Raw genomic sequence first — 17,920 nt, forward strand, 5'->3', positions numbered from 1 at the left:
ACCTCTTTACTAAAACATGTATGGGAACTAGAAAGAAAAGAAAGGAGAAAGGGTATCTGTGTGTCTTCACTAGTAGTCTTCTGATTTTCTTTCTTTAGGCCTTGTCAATGCTGCTAAATGGTACTCCATTTGCCTTTGTTATTGACCTTGCTGCACTTGCCTCTCGACGGGAATACCTCAAACTTGACAAATGGCTCACAGATAAAATTCGGGAGCATGGGGTAAAGCAGGATTTTTCTCTTTATTTTTGTACTCTTGCCAGTGACTAACTTAAGTCACTTTAACAATTTTCTAAGTAGCTTTAAAGATGTCAAAAGTGTCCATGGTCTGATAGTTCAACTTTTTCACTGAACTATAGTAGCTTAGTGCAATTCTTTCCATGGTGCAATTGCCAAGTTTGAAATAGTGTCTTGGATGTGGTTTGAGAGATTAAGATAACATTTTTTCCTCAGGAACCTTTCATCCAGGCCTGTATGACTTTCTTAAAGAGAAGATGTCCATCTATCCTGGGTGGCCTTGCTCCAGAAAAGGATCAGCCCAAAAGTGCTCAGCTTCCTCCGGAAACCTTGGCAACTATGTTGGCCTGTCTGCAAGCTTGTGCTGGGTAAGAATTATATTGCTTATGCTGAAAGAGTAATCCATTTGCAGCTGGCTTTCTGGCACATGGTCACAGCTGGTTTGGAATTTCATGTGGAGGATGGGGCTAATGAGAGCGTATAAACTTGCAGGGATAGGTGCAGTAGTACATTTAATTTTGTATTGAAATTTCTGTTGTAGGCTAGATCACAAGAGTTTGAGTATTGTCTTTATCGTCAAACAGGTGAGCTGATCTTGGTGGCTGGAGGCTGTCTGATTAGTCAGATAATCAGCTCTTAATGACTATATAGATACAGGGCTGTAATTCAGACAAAGGAATCCAGGCCACGGCTACAGAATGGGACAGCATCTTGGAAAACTGTCTTATAATGGATTTTGTGATTGTATTAACCAAATATTTCTGTGTGGTAACTGCTTTGGCACAAAGCACTCATTCCATCCTTATGGGTAGGAGAAAAGTGGGGAGTGGTGATTGTAGTGTAATTGAGACTGAAACTAGATAAGTGTAACTTCTGTTGTCTTTGAGAGAGACTCAAAGTAGTCAAAGATGAAAAATACTGAACATCTTTTGAACATCTTTTGCAGATCAGATTGTTTAGCTGAAGTCAAAAGAAAAGGGTTTAGATTTGAGAGCTGCTAGAGGCAGAGCTGGAATACAGGGCTGATGGAAACTGTGGTTGGACAAATCAGTCTTTAAATGCTATGTACACACATAGTAAATGTGACTGAGAATTGTAAAACATCTGTGGTGTTGTTTCTTAATGCTGTCAGATCAAGGTGTGTTGAACTGCTGCAATATTTCAGTGGTAACGAGAGGCAGCATACGTAGTGCAGTGTGCAAGCCCAGAGTGACTGGAAGCTGGAGATGGATGGGGCATGTTTTGCTGCTGCATTTTGGCACCAGATGAGGCTGGCATGTCCAAGTGTGTGTTACATAATCTGGGGTTTTATAGTGTGTCCTTTGCTTAGCCAGTGTGATCTTGAAAGAGGTAAGAAACGTCTTTAAAGCAACTCAGGATGATTCATGGCTCTCATGTGAATAGTAGGAAATTGGTACCAACATAGAGTTGGTCACAATGAATACTGGAACTGAAAGAGAAGTTGAGATACCTGTAAGACTTTAGGAGAAAAGACAAGACTTCCTGTTTTTCTGCTGGAACCTGTGCAATTGTAGTTCAAAGGCTGTTTCTAAAATAAAATGATGTAGCACACGTTTTGGTCAGAAGACATAGCTCTTAACTTTCAAGTCAAAGTGCATCTTTCGAGACTGTAATTCTCAAATGAACTTATATTCCTTATTTTGCATGCTGCAGTGTCTGTGTTTTAGAGGTTTAATAGTTAACTGTAGATTTGAATTGCATCTAATGTCATTGTGTTCTGAATTTTAATGTGTTACCGAGTTTTATTTATTCCATTAATTTCAAACTCCACTAGTTCTCTACTGGCACAATTCTCACAGCCTTTGGTTTCTTTTTTTAGCTACTTTTATTCCCTTTTATACAAGAATGTGACCTACTTGCAGTCATTTTCCATTAGTTATTCTCTTTGAGCTTTACAAAGAAAAAGCTTGGATTTCTTTCACGAAGCAATTGCTTTGATTAGCTTAGGTTTCAGTCACAAATGGAAGCAGGCGTTGTAAAGACTAGAAGGTTAAAATCACAGTAAATATGAAATATATTTGGGAGGGTAGTTCACTAGCTGAAGCCTGCCATCTCCTAAATCTGTTGATTTAGGAGCCTGCTCTTTAATTAGGCTGTAGTTAGTTCTTGTCTTGTTTTGTGACTGGGGAGACACTTTTTTTTAGCCACCAGGTCCGTGCCATGTTCTGAGACTTATTTTTGGTGCAGCTTGTTTATCACTGGTGAACACTGCAGTTGTGGCATCATGTAACAGTGAGTCTTCAAAAAGAAATAAGTGTTCCTTCTATTATTGAGGGTTTTTACAATGAAGTCAGGCTTGGCTGCAGGCACCACGGGCTGACCAACCATGTAATTTATTAACAAGGTGCTTGTGAGAAGTCCTTCCCTCGTGGAGCTGCAGTGAGTTGAGAGGGGCAGCTTTGCCTTCTCCACACAGTCATGTCTTGCATGGTCCAAGTGTGTCAGTGTGGGGAATGGTCATTTCTTCTCAGTCCTTGTCTCAAGCAGGGAAGAGGCTTCTGTGTACCTGTTCCTCAGGAATGAAAAGACTTGTTCCCACTTTATAAGAAGGTGTTTGGGGGGAAAAAAGAGTAAGAGAAATGAATGTGTGATTTCACCAAGCTGGAACTTCCCTTACAGTGACAGTTTTGTTGCTCTAGACTCTGGTCCCTGGCTCTCAGCCCACCAACTTCATTTGCCTGAAATGCAGACTACGTTTTTTTTGTAGGTTTTTGTTTTGTTGGGTGGGTTGGTTGGTTTGTTTGGGATTTTGGTTTTTTGGCTTTTTTTTTTAGAAAACCTGCAGTTCTGTGCTATCTAAAAATACTATTATGTTTGCAACTTGATACAGCAGTGTGTCTCTTGACATGATAAAAAAGTTAACCTTAAGTCTGCCTAGATGGTGGGACAAAATATTAATGCATCTCTCCAAAGCACAAATGGCCTAACCAGTCACCATAAATATCCAGCTTGGAGATTTTAAGTCTGTCTTTGTCCTCATTCTGGGCTGCCATATTATCTATCTACAGCAAATTGGAATTTGTTTTGCAAAAGCATGTTGTAGTGTTTAAGCATAAAGACTGCAAGTTTAACCCCCGAAAAAGGAGGAGGGCAAAAGACGGAGGTTGGTAAGGACATTGGAACTGTAGACTCCCATGACCCATTCCATGGCTGGCTGAAGTGCTGTATGGTCTTGAAATGCCTCCTGCATCAGAAAAAATCCTGTGGTGCATTTCCACTGGTCATACATACATTTGAGTGTTGAGATTTCTGAGACTGGCTCAGGTGAGGGCAAATATATACTGTAGATACTGACTCTACCGTGTAGCAAGCTCAGACCTCTGTCTACAGGTCTGGTTGCACTTTCTGAAAAAGAAATCTCTTTGGGGTTTTTTGAAGGTAGATTTCTGATTGCATTTTCATACATTCCCCCCAAGGCCATTTGTTTTGAAGTCTTTGAAACAAGGCTCTGGTGAGAGGATGTTAAAAGAGCATAGAGGAGGCAGCTTGTGAAACAGTTATTAACATGTCCATTGCCCTGTATAGAAACCTGGTCACCCATGATACCTCCCCAGATTCCCATCTCTCATGGGTGGGATTTTCCCCACACTGCATTGTTGATCACTGGCTTTGGAGAACAGCTGGATGCCCTTAACTAATTCAGTGTGTCCCATAACAGGGTACCTGCCAAAGCTGAAGGCTAATCTTCAATTCTTCTGCCTTAATCACCAACATGGTTCCTTTGTTCTTTTCCCCTCATCCCAAGAGCTGAGCAGTAAAAGCTTTTGAAATTTGAATTGAAATGAGGAATCTTCAGAAAATGTTAACAGAACAACAAAGCTGTATTAAGATAGTTGCACCATTACAGGAAGGAATCTGCAGCTTTAGCTGTCCTCACCAGAAAGGTATAACTGAAGTTCAGGAAAGCATAAATAACTGGCTGTTTTTTTCCAAAAGGAAAATGTTAGTGTTCTGTTATTATGCCTGTGGTTAGGTAAGTCAGCGACAGAGCTGGCTTTCCTTCCAGTTTGGGAACTGCCAGTCAGACATGGAACACTTTGGAAAGAGGTACTGGCTGCTCTGGACTGTGCAATGACTTTGTGCCTAAGTTTGAGTTTTCTGATGTTTTTTGATTATATTTTCCTTGAATAATTAAATTTCCTGTGTCTGTTTGGGTTTAATGCCAGTGTGTGAAGCACATCTTTCAGTCTGTAGACAGATGAGTTTTAGTGAAGCAGGTGGTGATATTTACCTCTTCTTTTTTTGTCTGTGAGTACATGGCCCATGTATCTCATCTTTTAGAGAGACCTTGTGTGTAACGAGATTCAGAATGAGAATAACCATAAATGGTGAAGTTTGGTACAGGAATGAGCCTTGAGGGGCAGATATGAGCAAGGGATCACAGCATCACTATCTGTGCTTTAATTCCTGAGGCTAAGCTGTTATACTGGTATATAGCCTCTAATGTGGACAGCAGCAAAGGTTCTTCAAGAACGTGTTAGAGTCATGCAGGTACATATCCCAGCCTTCTGTAAGCCCTTACTTGCTGCTGTAACTGTAAAGGAGTATTTGAATCACCAAAACCAAAATAGTAGTCAATTGGAGATTGTTGTAGAACTACAGTTTTAACTTTTCTATTTAAATGTAGCTGTTTCTCTTGGAAAATTATCTAAGGCCAGTTTTTCTAATAACAAAATGTAGCTTTTGCTGGTGTTGTTTTGCAGCTTCTTTTTGTGAAATATGGCCTGAATTTCTCGAGGAAAATCAAATAAGGGCCTTATTTTTGTGAATGTTACGTGGCTCACTGTCGTGCTTCTGCATCCCAGGAGTGTTTCTCCGGAGCTGTCAGAGACGATCCTCACCATGGTAGCAAACTGCAGTAATGTCATGAACAAGGCTCGACAGCCCCCACCCGGAGTCATGCCCAAAGGACGCCCGCCCAGCGCCAGCAGCTTGGATGCCATCTCTCCTGTGCAGGTAGAACAATCACATGCTGCATTTTCAGAAGATGGTGTTGATGTAGTGCTAGTTCTGCTGTACTAGTTGAGCTCTTTCTGCAGGACTAAGTCAAACATCGTCTACACATAGTTTTGTGCTTGCATGTCTTGATAGCTTGCTTGTAACTAAAGAATAATGTCTGAGTGATGTAGTTCAGAACTGTCTTTCACTTCACTGATGTCTGTAAGAAGTAACTGTGAAGTATTACCGGATGGGAGCACTGAGGAGGGACAGATATTTGGTTTACTTAAAATAACGGAGGCTTTCTTTTAAAGTGCTAAAATTTACTAGGACTTTTGAGAATTAAGCACTGCCTTTGAATCTGATGTGTCTTGTTTGTAGCTTCACGGGCCAAGCCACAGTGCTAGAGCATAAGGACTTGTTATAACTGGGGCTCTTCAGCTCTCAACTGAACTGCTCTTTTAAAAACAAGGTACATTTCAGTTAATCCCTGCCACTCATCATCCCTTCCTCCTCTGGGAGCAACACATTACAGACAGGTTTTGCTTCTAGCAGTTACATTCAATGGCAGATTTTTAACTGGTGAAAAGTATTTCATATTAAATAGTGACAATTCAGCATTTAAGAATGACTGAATTGTCAGTAGATTACATAAACTAAATGCAGATAGTGGTTTTCTTTTGAATTGTTGCTTTATTAAAGTTGCTCATCAGATGTACCAAATATCTTGGCAACCTGCTACAAATAACTCATGAACAAACAGCAGCAATTTTTATTCTGTAGTCATATTGTCTTCTGGGTAAATAATACCATTTTCTGCTATTCCTAATCAGTTCCTTAACTTACTGCTTTGGCAGACTGTATTGTGCCTTCCCTCCTATCCATAAACCAGGTCTTAATGTTTTTTATTGTAGACTTCATTCAGGTATTTAGCTGTGAAAAGTTGGCATAGTAGGGTCCTTAAGACAGTCAAAAATATTCTTAAGTTTGAAATGAAACAGCTTTGTAAGTCTTGAGGTGAGGTCTGAGATTGCAAACTGCAGAGCATAAACTACTCTAGTACAAAGATCTGTGAGTAGAAGTAAATGCTGCTTATTGTAAGCATTTACTGTTGTGTTACGTTCAACTACAGACTGTGGAATAATCAGGCTTTCTGTAGAACCTGTGAGAGAACGGGATTTAATGGGATTGCAGAAGAAAAATAAGAGTGCGTTCTGTAGACAAACTAGTCTTTTGGGGTGATCTGGATGACTTCAGAATTTACAGTAACCATGCAGAAGAGTTTTACTCATAAATGTTTTGATATGTAGCCGTCTTTGTACAAAACATGCCAAAAATAATTTGGATTGTGTTTTATGGAGTTTGTATAATTTTCCTTTCTTCATTCAGATTGACTCGCTTGCAGGAATGGCCTCTCTTAGTTTGGGTGGCTCAGCTGCTCCTCACACCCAGAGCATGCAAGGCTTCCCTCCAAACTTGGGCTCTGCATTCAGTACTCCTCAGTCACCAGCAAAAGCGTTCCCACCTCTTTCCACCCAAAACCAGACAACCGGTTTCAGTGGCATCGGAGGACTTTCTTCACAGCTTCCAGGTACTGCTCTTCGGGTGGAGTGGTTTGTTTTTGACATGGCACAGCTAAGGCACTCTTGTTGCTGTGGCTGGAAATACTGAATGTGACAGCCCACTCCTTAAGGGAGGGTTGGGTGCTTCCTTCCCTTTAGGGGTGGGAAGTCGCACTGGATGAACAGCTATGTCATAGGGAAGGGAGTTACACTCCAGTATGGAGTGAGGAGTCCTCACTCCTGGGTCATTGCTGAAACAGCACTTCAGAGTGTTGGAGCTGCAGTAGGTAAAAGGTTTGAGTCAAGAGGATGAGTGTTTTGACAAATATAGCAGCATTATTTTGGGATGGGACAGAAACGAAGAACTGCTTATGTTAAAACTGTTTCATATTAGACAGCAATGAGGCTATAAAGCTCTGAGTTCTTGGAAATTACAAGTGTTAGGAGGAGTGGTAAGTGGATACTGTGAGGGTGCAGCAGAGATGATCAATTGTTTGCTTTCAGCTAGTAGTCTTACTACAAGTTTGTTTTTTAGTAGGTGGTCTTACTACGGGTAGCCTGACTGGCATAGGAACTGGAGCCCTGGGCCTTCCTGCGGTGAACAATGACCCATTCGTGCAAAGGAAGCTGAGCACATCTGGACTGAACCAGCCTACATTCCAGCAGAGTAAGATGAAACCTTGTAAGTGGTAGTGTTGTCTGTGGCTGTGCAGTGTGACTGTGGTCTGCAGTTAATCTGTGTTTCCTTCAGGGGAAGCTTTGATCTGTAGGTGGTAAATCTTAGAAGTGTGGCTCTTGTATTATTATATTAGTATGAAAAAGGTACTTCCAAATATGTATCCTAAGAGCTTGCCAAATGTCCATGGTGTGGGTGGTGTTAAAAAATAACTCATTAGCATAAAAATATAATGTGTTATGGATTTGCATGAATAGTATGTTTCTGTCCTTTTTCTGCCGTGCTATGTTTTGAACAAAAATGTTGGCCTACTCTTGGCAGAGAATTGTATGTGCTTGCTACCAGGGTGTTCTTTGTTTTGTTTGTAACAAGGTTAAACCTGCATACGGTCCTGTTGCAGCAGAGAACTTGACAGGTGAAACAGTGAAATAGACTGCAACATTGTATACAAAAAAAAGATGAACAAAAGCTGGCGGAAAGATAGTTTTTGAAAGAAATGATCTGGTTCTTAACACTAAGCCATTATCCTTAACTCGCTTAAGCCTCTGCAGCATGCTCACAGTGAGATGCTGAAGCAGTAAAATGGTCAGAAAGCACAGCCATATGCTAAACCTTCCACATTGCTGTTACAGAGGAGCTATCAAAGAAGCCATATGCAATTACAGCAAAGTTACCTATCTCTAGAGATGTACAGTGGAGGTGGCTGTAGTCACCACTGGTTTATATTCTGGGTCTTGAACATTCAATAGAAACTTGTTGGAAGCTCACTGGCTGGCCTGAAAGTTTGTGTGCAAGTTTGTGTGCATGTTAGTGTTGTGTAGCATGCTTTATTCTAGACTGTTCTGCATTCAGTTATTTAGTTGTCAGCTGAGGTTAGCTTGGGGTGTGCTGGGTTCTCAGAGTAGAGCAGTGTGAGGTTAATGCTATCTTAGGATGCAGTTTTTTGAATAAATATAGCATATTGAAAACAGATTTTTAAATAGCAGTTCCTGTCTACTGGGAAGGTTAAATATCCTGCTCTTCAGAAGAACTAGCAGTTCTGTATAGATTGGTGGAAGAGTTGAAAACAACTAGATGAAATCCTGACTGTCAGAAGTTGTCCTGAGTATGATACCTGTTCCTTTTTTTAACAGCTGACTTATCTCAGGTGTGGCCAGAGGCTAATCAGCACTTTAGCAAAGAAATAGATGATGAGGCAAACAGCTACTTCCAGCGTATTTACAACCATCCACCACACCCAACCATGTCTGTGGATGAGGTGAGTTCCCTTCTGCAGCAGTTGCAGCACCTGTCCAGAAACTTGCAATAAAGTGGATTGTAATTATTCCTTCTTGTATTATTTTTAGTGGGAAATAATAAAGGGCTCGTGGTGGATGCTTGCAGCACGGCTTTTTTGCTTGGTTAAAGGTGTTTTCACAGTGAACTTGCAGTTGTTCATTACATTCAGCTTTGACTTGTCTGGATTGAAGACTTCAGATTTCTAATTAGCACTTCTAAAATGCTGCTAAGTGGGAAGGATTCAGTGTGGTGTGGAAGCTTTTTTGTTGAAAATAAGTGCTAAAGAGTACCTTTAAATAGTTATATAAATTATCTTAAATGTATTTGGTTTTAAATTTTGTAAAAATAGCTACAAGATCCAGATACATAAGAGTGTCCCAAGGTCTACCTTCTGAGCTTTTGATAATTATTTTTGTTAGTCTCTATGAGAGTAATTATTGGTCTGATGTACTTACTCTTTGAAGTACTTCAAATTTACTTTAATATATTTGCACAGTTATAAATTATGGAAGACACAACATTAATTTTAATTTTTCTAATTTGAAAGTAATGGCGTAGGCAGTCACAAAAAAGTTTTGTGTGAAGACAGTTGCTTAAAAGAGAACTAAAGTCTGAAGAGGAAGCTGGTTGTAGTGATGTGTCTGTCTGCTCTCTAAAATGAAGCAGTTATTTTGTAGTTGTGGTAGCACAATGTAACTTAGTAGTTGCAAACACTTATGAAACATGAACTTGGGAAAGGGCTGAAAGAAAGCAAATCTGTTAGTAACAATTTCCAATTTCTTTGCAGGTCTTGGAAATGCTGCAGAGGTTTAAGGACTCCAACATTAAACGGGAACGAGAAGTGTTTAACTGTATGCTGAGGAACTTGTTTGAGGAATATCGCTTCTTTCCCCAGTACCCAGATAAAGAGCTGCACATAACAGCCTGTCTCTTCGGGGGCATCATAGAGAAAGGACTGGTTACTTATATGGCATTGGGCCTGGCCCTGCGCTATGTTCTTGAAGCCTTACGAAAGCCTTTTGCATCCAAAATGTACTATTTTGGTATTGCTGCACTAGATAGATTTAAAAATAGGTGAGTGTGGGTTTGGTACAGTTCTAATAGTGCCTGTATTGTCTTGTGAACCTTGAACCTGCTCTAGTCATGCCGTACAAGAGTGCACAGCTCAGCTTTGGGATTTCTTCAAAGATACACTGATGAAACAAAATGTGTGAATGTGCTAGTTAAAGGGTAACCTTTCCAAATTAAAATGTTTAGTGTGATACCTGTATAAATGTGGGACAAACTGAGATGCTGAAACTACTTAGACTCTATAAAAATCAGTGAAGTGTTGAGTTAGATGAAGTAACTAACAGCTTGTTAGACATGGGGTGAATGTAATTACTCTTCACAGCTTTCCAGTGGAGTGCCATTTGCACTGTTCATTACTGAAGGATTGACTGAGAGCTGAGCTCTAGAACTTTGCTTTTACACAGGAAAGTATGGCTAAACAATCTCAGAAAAAGTTCTTTCTCAAAGTTTATTATGAATTCCAGATAGAGAAGATTCTGGGTATGAGGTGTGCTCTGGTTTTCTGTTTAAAATGCACTGAACCAGAGTACAAATAACTTATCCAGTAATCTTGTTGCAAACACTGGATATAAATGCAGCTGTGTACTAGGTAAGAAGTACAGATATGTAGGAAAAGATGAATTACTGTGAATAAATCTTGTGCTTTAATGTTTAATTCATTTAAAATAGATTTTGCAGCAAAAAATATTTTGTAGGTAGTGCTTTGTTTATAGCACAACTGCTGTAAGGAGTCCAGAAGTAATTCTGTGGTGCTGTATGGGAATGACATACATGATAGTTGTTTCTCTCTAATACTGTTTCTGATGTGGGCTTATGCTTCATGTTTTGTCTGACAGATTGAAGGACTATCCCCAGTATTGTCAGCACTTGGCTTCTATTAGTCACTTTATACAGTTCCCACATCATTTACAGGAGGTGAGTGTGTCTGTAAGCAACACTAACTTTCTATGGTGCCAAATTCTTTAGAGCAAATTTCTGTTTTCCTTTGGGAAAGCAGTCTCATCTGTGGTGATTTTAGACCATGTTACATCTACAGAATCAAATGCCTTTTCTTAAAGGTTTTGCTTTGGGATAGAGTAGGCAGGTGAAGGTGCATTTCCTGCTCCCATAAATCTGATTTGGTTGTTTATGTTGAAACTACCTGAATATAACTGCATAATCAACCAATCATGCATGTCCATGCATGAAGGTTTTAAAGTGCCTCAGTGTATTCATATTCCAGTCCCTTAAATATTTGGAGTTTTAGTCTAAAATAGAGGTCATTCAGCTGGCTTTATACAGCTTCATACTTAGACCTGATAAAATAATACAGGAAAAAATTACTTCCTGAAGGTCTGAGAGCCATGGGAATACCTTATTGTCCAAAACAGTGTTCATCACATGGTGTCTGACTTGAACGTGCTTTTATTGGTAGAAATACAGAAAAACTGATCCCAGTGGTAGAGCTTAAGAGCATGAGCTAAATAAGGAAAAAGTTTGGCTCTACCATTAAGGTAGAGGCTCACACCTGAAGGCACAAAATCCAGTAGCAGTCTTGTTCGCTAACAGCTTTCAGACTGTACCCCCTAAATGACAGTCTGTATCCAGTTTCTGGGAAAATGTATAGCAGTGGTGAAGAAACTCATCTTCTACTATGGAACTATTTAAAAAAATGTAATATCTAAAAGTTGTCTATTTCTGAACTGTGGTTTTGCTTATTAATGGTGAGCTGCAGACTATTCTGTCTGGCTGTCAAGAGTCCTTGCAGAAGGCTTCTTACCTGCTTTGTAGCCTGTTTCTTGATATTCACACATTGTTCTTGGGCTCTTTCTCATCTTGTGTTCTGCTGCTCTAGACTTGGAGGGATAGGTATGGAGTTTTTTTAGGTAGTACTCTGTAAATATCAAGCATGTTAGTTCTTGTGATGCTTGGTATGCATTTGTTGAGGCTACAGGCAGAACTGGAGGCTCCTCTGCAGTAAGTTCATAATGACAAGATGTGCTTTATCAGAGTATACAGTAATATTTAAAGATTCTTTTATGGCAAGACTGTCAAATATTTTAATGATTGTTGGCAAACCTTTATAGTGCTCATGCTGAAAATCAGCCTATAGTTCTGTTGCTGCATGTGAAATTTTGTATGTGCTTGTTCACCCTATTTTAGTACATAGAATATGGACAGCAATCCAGAGATCCTCCTGTGAAGATGCAGGGTTCAATCACCACCCCTGGAAGTATTGCACTTGCCCAGGCTCAGGCCCAGGCCCAGGTTCCAGCAAAAGCTCCTCTTGCTGGCCAAGTCAGCACTATAGTGACCACCTCAACCACCACCACCGTTGCAAAAACCATTACAATCACCCGACCAACTGGAGTCAGCTTCAAGAAAGATGTGCCGGTGAGCATTGTGTCATTGTTCCCTTCCCAGAGAGGCAGATGCTGCTCTGGACTAAGTACATACAGACAGAAGTTGTTTTCATTTATGTACTACAGATTTTCAAAATGTGATCCTTATTTATGATTAAAAGATATAACCTTTTAAAATATGGCCAACATTTTTGTAGAGAGAAGGCGTTTTTCATCATCAAACTACCCAATTACTTTGGGGTCAAGTAGAAATGTGTTCTTGAGGTTGTGATTATAAAGATAATTACAGAAACATTTTTGTTAAAGACTTGAGACAGGATTTTTAAAATAGTTGGCAGCTGATATTCTGCTTGGGACTTAAGAACACTTACTGCACACATCTGACACAGTTCTAACTGCATTAGGTTTTTCACATCTTTGGTAACTTGTGCAAACAACTCTGAAGCTTGTCAGAGTTATTACAGGGTTGGCAGATAGAATTGGCTATTGCACAGAAGGTTTGGGGCACACTTGGTCCCATGTGCTGTTATGTGTGATGGCTGATGCACTGGAAAGTTGAGCCTGCCTTTCTGCCTGGGACTATCTTTGAATAGGTCTCTGTAAAGGAGGCAAAAGCCAAATGCAGATGAAAGTGTTGTGAGCACGCTTGAGGGGACAGTCATTAGTGTAGTTATTAATGTCTTTCTCGCCTGATTACATCATGTAGAAACTTGTTATATTGAGATGTTTTCCCATTTAAACTCCAGTCAGGATTGATACTAAAAACTGCATCGCCTTTTCCCTTAATTGCAATGTACCAGGTGCTAAAGCCCTGGGGTCCAGAGCTGCAGCTCTAGGGACCAGGGCCACATTCTCTTTTCTTAAGCTGGCAGCTTAGAATGAGAACCTGGTCTCAGAAGTAACCTCTGGGATTTCTTCTTCCCAAATCAACACTGAAGTGCTCCTGGAGACTCCCTGCTGTGTTAAGTGCTGCTCACTATTGTGTTGTGATTTTTCTCCAAGCTATAATTGTACACAGGCTTAAAGGCCTAAAGGGTGCCATTGCAGTTGCACCTATTATATGTGCATGTAGAGGCTTCTTCTGCAGCAGCATTCTTCTGCTGAGTATTGATCATCATTTTTAGAATAAAAAAATCTCTTGGCTCCTTCAGAGTGCTGCTGAAAATGAATCCGAGACAGTAGATGTCCCCTGATAATGCTCAATTCTATTTTTGCTTGACAGAAGAGAGCAAAAGTTTCTTTTGATGTCACCTCTAGGTATTGTTTATGCTTAACTTCTTGTTCTCCCTCCAGCCTTCCATTAATACTACCAACATTGATACGCTGTTAGTAGCAACAGATCAAACAGAGAGGATTGTGGAACCTCCGGAGAATGTTCAGGAAAAAATTGCTTTCATCTTCAATAATCTGTCTCAGTCAAATATGACACAGAAGGCAAGTATGAAAGAATGCTAGTAAAAATAGTTTTTATACTCTTAATCCTTTTTTTATATATTCATTTTTAAGTGTGGGTTGATGATACTTCTACAAAATTCTAACTTGAAAAACTTCAGGAGGGAGCACACTAAAGAAATGATAGCTTCCAGCACTGTGCTTAAACATCTGTGGAGATAAATTTTTCCAGGGAGAGGAGAGAGATGGGTAGGAGATACCTGTTCTTAATCTTAAATAAACATTTACATCATGAATGGACTGGGTACCATTAAATGTTGTACGGTTAAGTTCTGGTATTCAGAAATTCAGGGAATTTTTCTTAACTAGTTGAGGCGTACAGTCCTGCTGCCACCTGTGCTGTTGTCTTATGGATGTATGGCTTGAACTTGTAAGGTGACAACATTTATTTCCATTTGTCTGGTAAAAATCTGGGAAGTGAAGGAGAGGTGAATTGTTATACCTTGCTAATTTCATGATTGAGCCCTTACTGGTTGAACAGATCTTTGGATAATAAGACACTGATTTCAAATACTTATTTTTTTGTAGAAAAACAACCTTAGTGTTAGAAGCAGTTGACTGACCATAAACTGTATGTTGGTCGGAGCTGACCCCAGAAGGTTTTGATTATCTTCTCATCTGTTCTGTGGTATGCTTTGTCTTTGGTTTGAGCACAGGTGGAAGAACTGAAGGAAACAGTGAAAGAAGAGTTCATGCCTTGGGTATCACAGTATCTTGTGATGAAAAGAGTCAGTATTGAGCCTAACTTTCACAGTTTATATTCAAACTTCCTTGACACACTTAAGAATCCAGAGTTTAATAAAATGGTTCTGAATGAAACCTACAGAAATATCAAGGTGAGTAGTGCAAGTTTTCTAAAGGCAGCATGAGAGCCTGCTGTTCTCCTCATGCTATTTGTGTGGTGCTGATCCTCAGATACAGAATATCATTCAAAAATCTACTTTCTGGCTTACCACTAAACTTACAGATTATCTTTAGGAATACTAGGGTTGTTTTCAGTTAGGAACATATGGAAGACTTGAATTGTGTAGGCAAATTTGCATTTCAGTTAATTTATGTAGGTGGACTTCAAATTTGTGTGAGGTTTGCAAATTACAGCCCAGGGGGAAATTGCTTATGGTCTAGTTGTTTTCTGTGGAGGAAAGTGCAAAGATAGAAAATGTCACTCTGCTTTTTTGGCCCAAGAGGAATAGGGGGGAAATTATGTGTTTAGGAAATGGGGGTGTAAAAACCAAAATTTATTGGAGGGCTAAAATAATGTGGATGAGGGGAGGAAGCAATAGCCCAGAAGTGATGACCAGATGAAACAAGTTTGTAAAGAATGCACTATTTTTAAACCTGTTGGTGGAATTTCCTGACCACCATGGGTTACGCTGTAGTGCAAAAGCATCTCCTGGCTCTTGAGAATACGGCTGACCCTGCTCTGTTCAGCTGATGCTCCTCTGGAGTTAAGGAACAGAACTAAAGCAGAATACTTGTTTTGTGATTTATGACATGATGACATGATTTATACTTTGACTTGTGGATGAGATGGTTTCCCTGGAAGGTTAAACTGTAGCCTTCAGATCTATGATGAGGCATTAAGAGGAAGCACAAGTTACACTCGGCTATGGGGGTCGTTGTAACAGTCTCAACAGAATAAATGGTAAGGTCTGGGAAAAGTAATCCTCTTTTTTTGATCCTTTTAAAGAAAGGAGTTTTGTAGTCATTACAGTGCAGCTCTACAGGGTGCTACCTTGAAGTAAAAACTGTTCAAGTATCTTTGTATTATGACTGAAGCTCAGAACTTAATGTTGTAAAACTTTACCCTCATTCAGATCAGCTGTTGGATTTGGAGTCTGGTTATCTTCTGCTTGTTGCCCGAGATCTTTTTTTTTTATTCTTTGTTAGGTGCTGTTGACATCAGATAAAGCTGCAGCCAACTTCTCAGACCGTTCCTTGTTAAAAAACCTTGGTCACTGGCTGGGAATGATAACGATGGCTAAAAATAAGCCCATCTTGCACACGGTGAGCTTCTGTCTTTACAGATTGCCTTGGCATGAATTGGTATGCTGTTATGCAGTAGCATAGGCTATTTTGGAAATCTTTCTGGTGCCTCTTTTTTGTGCCAAGTACAAAGTATGACTCCAGAGTTGGTTATTTAACACTTCTAAATATTATTTTTTTATATCAGAAAAGTTAGTAGCTAAATTTATTTTGGCAAAAGCTTATTAATCCATGTTGAAATGTAGATGTATGTTCAAAAAGTAACTGCTGCTTAGCAGTCTGTAAAATTCAGGGTCTGTCTTGACTCAGCCTTGCATGTATCTGAAAAGGAAGCAGTATATTAGTGGAATTGTGCAATGTGTTTGCTGTTTTCTCTACCCTGATTCCCACTTCAATTGTTTGTCAGGATTTGGATGTGAAGTCACTACTGCTGGAAGCATACGTTAAGGGACAGCAGGAATTGCTTTATGTAGTGCCGTTTGTTGCCAAAGTCTTAGAATCCAGTGTCAGGAGTGTGGTAAGTATCTTTATACAGACAGAGTTATTGCTCAAATGGCAAAATATTGCAGGAAGTAATCAGCTTTTGTCCCAGTATGAAAACTGATTGAATTCAGTGGAGAGAAAGAAAAGGGATATAAAAGCATAAAGTCAAGGAGTTTTGTGTGGAGGGAAAGTAAGTACATGGCCATGCATTTTTAATAGGTGGTGTTAGCTGAAATGTACTGTGGTATCCCTGAACAGAACTCTATTGAGAAATGGAAGGATGCCATTGAAAAGATTTTAGGATATATTTATTCCTAGTTTGTCATTTTTTTCTCCCACCCGCTTTGATCCTGATCAGCTTGTCAGTTCTGCTTGACATAGAACTGATTTTTCAAGGACCAGGTCATTGTGTTTCCAGTTTTTCACTTAAGTTTCTAATGTATTTCTAGTTATACTGAATTACTGGAATAATTATTACTAAAATACTAAATTCTACTCTAATCAGAGCTGTACAAAGGTTTCCATGGCTGTATGCACACATCGCTGCTTGTATTTCAAACATTGCTAGTCATAAATTATCCAGATGATTTAAGAAGTTTCTGTAATCCTGCTCTCTTCTTTCTCTTGTAGGTCTTCAGGCCTCCAAATCCATGGACAATGGCCATTATGAATGTTTTAGCTGAGCTACATCAGGAACATGATCTAAAAGTAAATCACTGGATTTTTTTCTGTAACTTCTGAGTGTAAGGTTTTATTGACATACTAGTCAGGAAGGATGTTGTGAAGGACTAAGCAGCCCTCCTCACTGCTTTATAGCGTGAGGAGATTGCTTGGGCATTGCTTAATTTGGTAGAACTTGGATGAAGCTCTTCTCCATGAGGTCAGCATCAAGATAGTTGTCTAATCCTCAGTCATTATTAGTCTCTGAAAGGGGTGAGATTAGAATGGGGAGTTGGGGAGGCAAGTGGCTCAGAAGATGTTTTGGGTATTTTCCTTGTGACATGACCTAAACTTAGAGTTGTTTTGCAGTTGAATCTGAAGTTTGAGATTGAGGTGCTCTGCAAGAATCTTGCACTAGACATCAATGAGCTGAAACCTGGAAGTCTCCTGAAAGATAAGGATCGTCTGAAAAATCTGGATGAGCAGCTGTCTGCTCCAAAGAAGGATGTGAAGCAGCCGGAAGAGCTACCACCCATCACAACAACTAGTAAGTACATCTCATAGAATCAGAACCACACTGTTAAAGTTCAAATAAGACAGGTTTTGCTATTACAAAATAAAATAGGAACCTACATATGCTATTCTAATATTCCTGAGTGCTTGGGAGCACTTGGGTAGTTTTGTAAGAAATAGGTCTACAGAGTTTAGAGATGGGAAGGGAATGCAAGCTATCATGAGGACTAATTCTGTATTATGTTTGTGTAGCTATCAGACTCCCTCCTATTAACAATAGACCAGATGCTAAAACTATCCTAATAAACAGCTCTCTTAAAATGTACTGAAGCTACTTTGGTACTAATTATTAAGCAAATGCAGAGTGAAAGTTGCTTGGTAAGTTTAGGAGGTTTCATGATCAAACTGCAAACCTTTTATTTCTACGTTGTTTCCTGGTTTAAATAAGAATTATATACTTGTTTTATAAGCAGTTGCTTTTCACTAATGTCTCAATACAAACCTGCTTGTGTTCTTCAGCTGCTTCTACAACTCCAGCTACCAGCACCACTTGTACAGCCACGGTTCCTCCACAGCCCCAGTACAGTTATCATGATATCAATGTCTATTCTTTAGGAGGGCTGGCTCCACACATTACCTTAAATCCAACGGTAAGTTTAGAACTGATTTAGTTTACTAAAAGAATTCTTGCAGCCAGGGTTG

At 39.6% G+C, this 17,920-nt stretch overlaps 1 protein-coding gene and 2 non-coding genes across 10 annotated transcripts in view; all 3 read left to right on the forward strand.

The window, feature by feature from the left end:
• CNOT1 (CCR4-NOT transcription complex subunit 1) overlaps positions 1-17,920 on the forward strand; it is a 55,476-nt gene that overhangs the window by 20,829 nt on the left and 16,727 nt on the right. For 2 of the 8 annotated variants that reach the window (XM_030282198.4, XM_072934223.1), the window contains 16 exons: positions 99-221; positions 453-604; positions 5,063-5,213; positions 6,585-6,786; positions 7,296-7,424; positions 8,567-8,691; positions 9,499-9,785; positions 10,619-10,697; positions 11,925-12,155; positions 13,418-13,558; positions 14,233-14,412; positions 15,467-15,583; positions 15,969-16,079; positions 16,676-16,753; positions 17,075-17,252; positions 17,738-17,868. In XM_030282198.4, coding sequence (XP_030138058.4) covers positions 99-221; positions 453-604; positions 5,063-5,213; positions 6,585-6,786; positions 7,296-7,424; positions 8,567-8,691; positions 9,499-9,785; positions 10,619-10,697; positions 11,925-12,155; positions 13,418-13,558; positions 14,233-14,412; positions 15,467-15,583; positions 15,969-16,079; positions 16,676-16,753; positions 17,075-17,252; positions 17,738-17,868 — 2,415 coding nt within the window. Of the gene's footprint in view, positions 1-98; positions 222-452; positions 605-5,062; positions 5,214-6,584; positions 6,787-7,292; positions 7,440-8,566; positions 8,692-9,498; positions 9,786-10,618; positions 10,698-11,924; positions 12,156-13,417; positions 13,559-14,232; positions 14,413-15,466; positions 15,584-15,968; positions 16,080-16,675; positions 16,754-17,074; positions 17,253-17,737; positions 17,869-17,920 lie in introns of all 8 variants that reach the window. The other 6 variants (XM_030282197.4, XM_072934222.1, XM_012570327.5 and 3 more) reach the window with 3 other exon arrangements.
• On the forward strand, positions 5,540-5,675 carry LOC115496896 (small nucleolar RNA SNORA50). Its single transcript, XR_003962424.1, has one exon. It is a non-coding gene; the product is annotated as a small nucleolar RNA SNORA50 (small nucleolar RNA).
• On the forward strand, positions 14,899-15,037 carry LOC115496895 (small nucleolar RNA SNORA46). The gene has a single exon (XR_003962423.1). It is a non-coding gene; the product is annotated as a small nucleolar RNA SNORA46 (small nucleolar RNA).

The sequence above is a fragment of the Taeniopygia guttata genome, chromosome 11, assembly GCF_048771995.1.
Source record: "Taeniopygia guttata chromosome 11, bTaeGut7.mat, whole genome shotgun sequence".
In the NCBI taxonomy this organism is placed as follows: Eukaryota; Metazoa; Chordata; class Aves; order Passeriformes; family Estrildidae; genus Taeniopygia; species Taeniopygia guttata.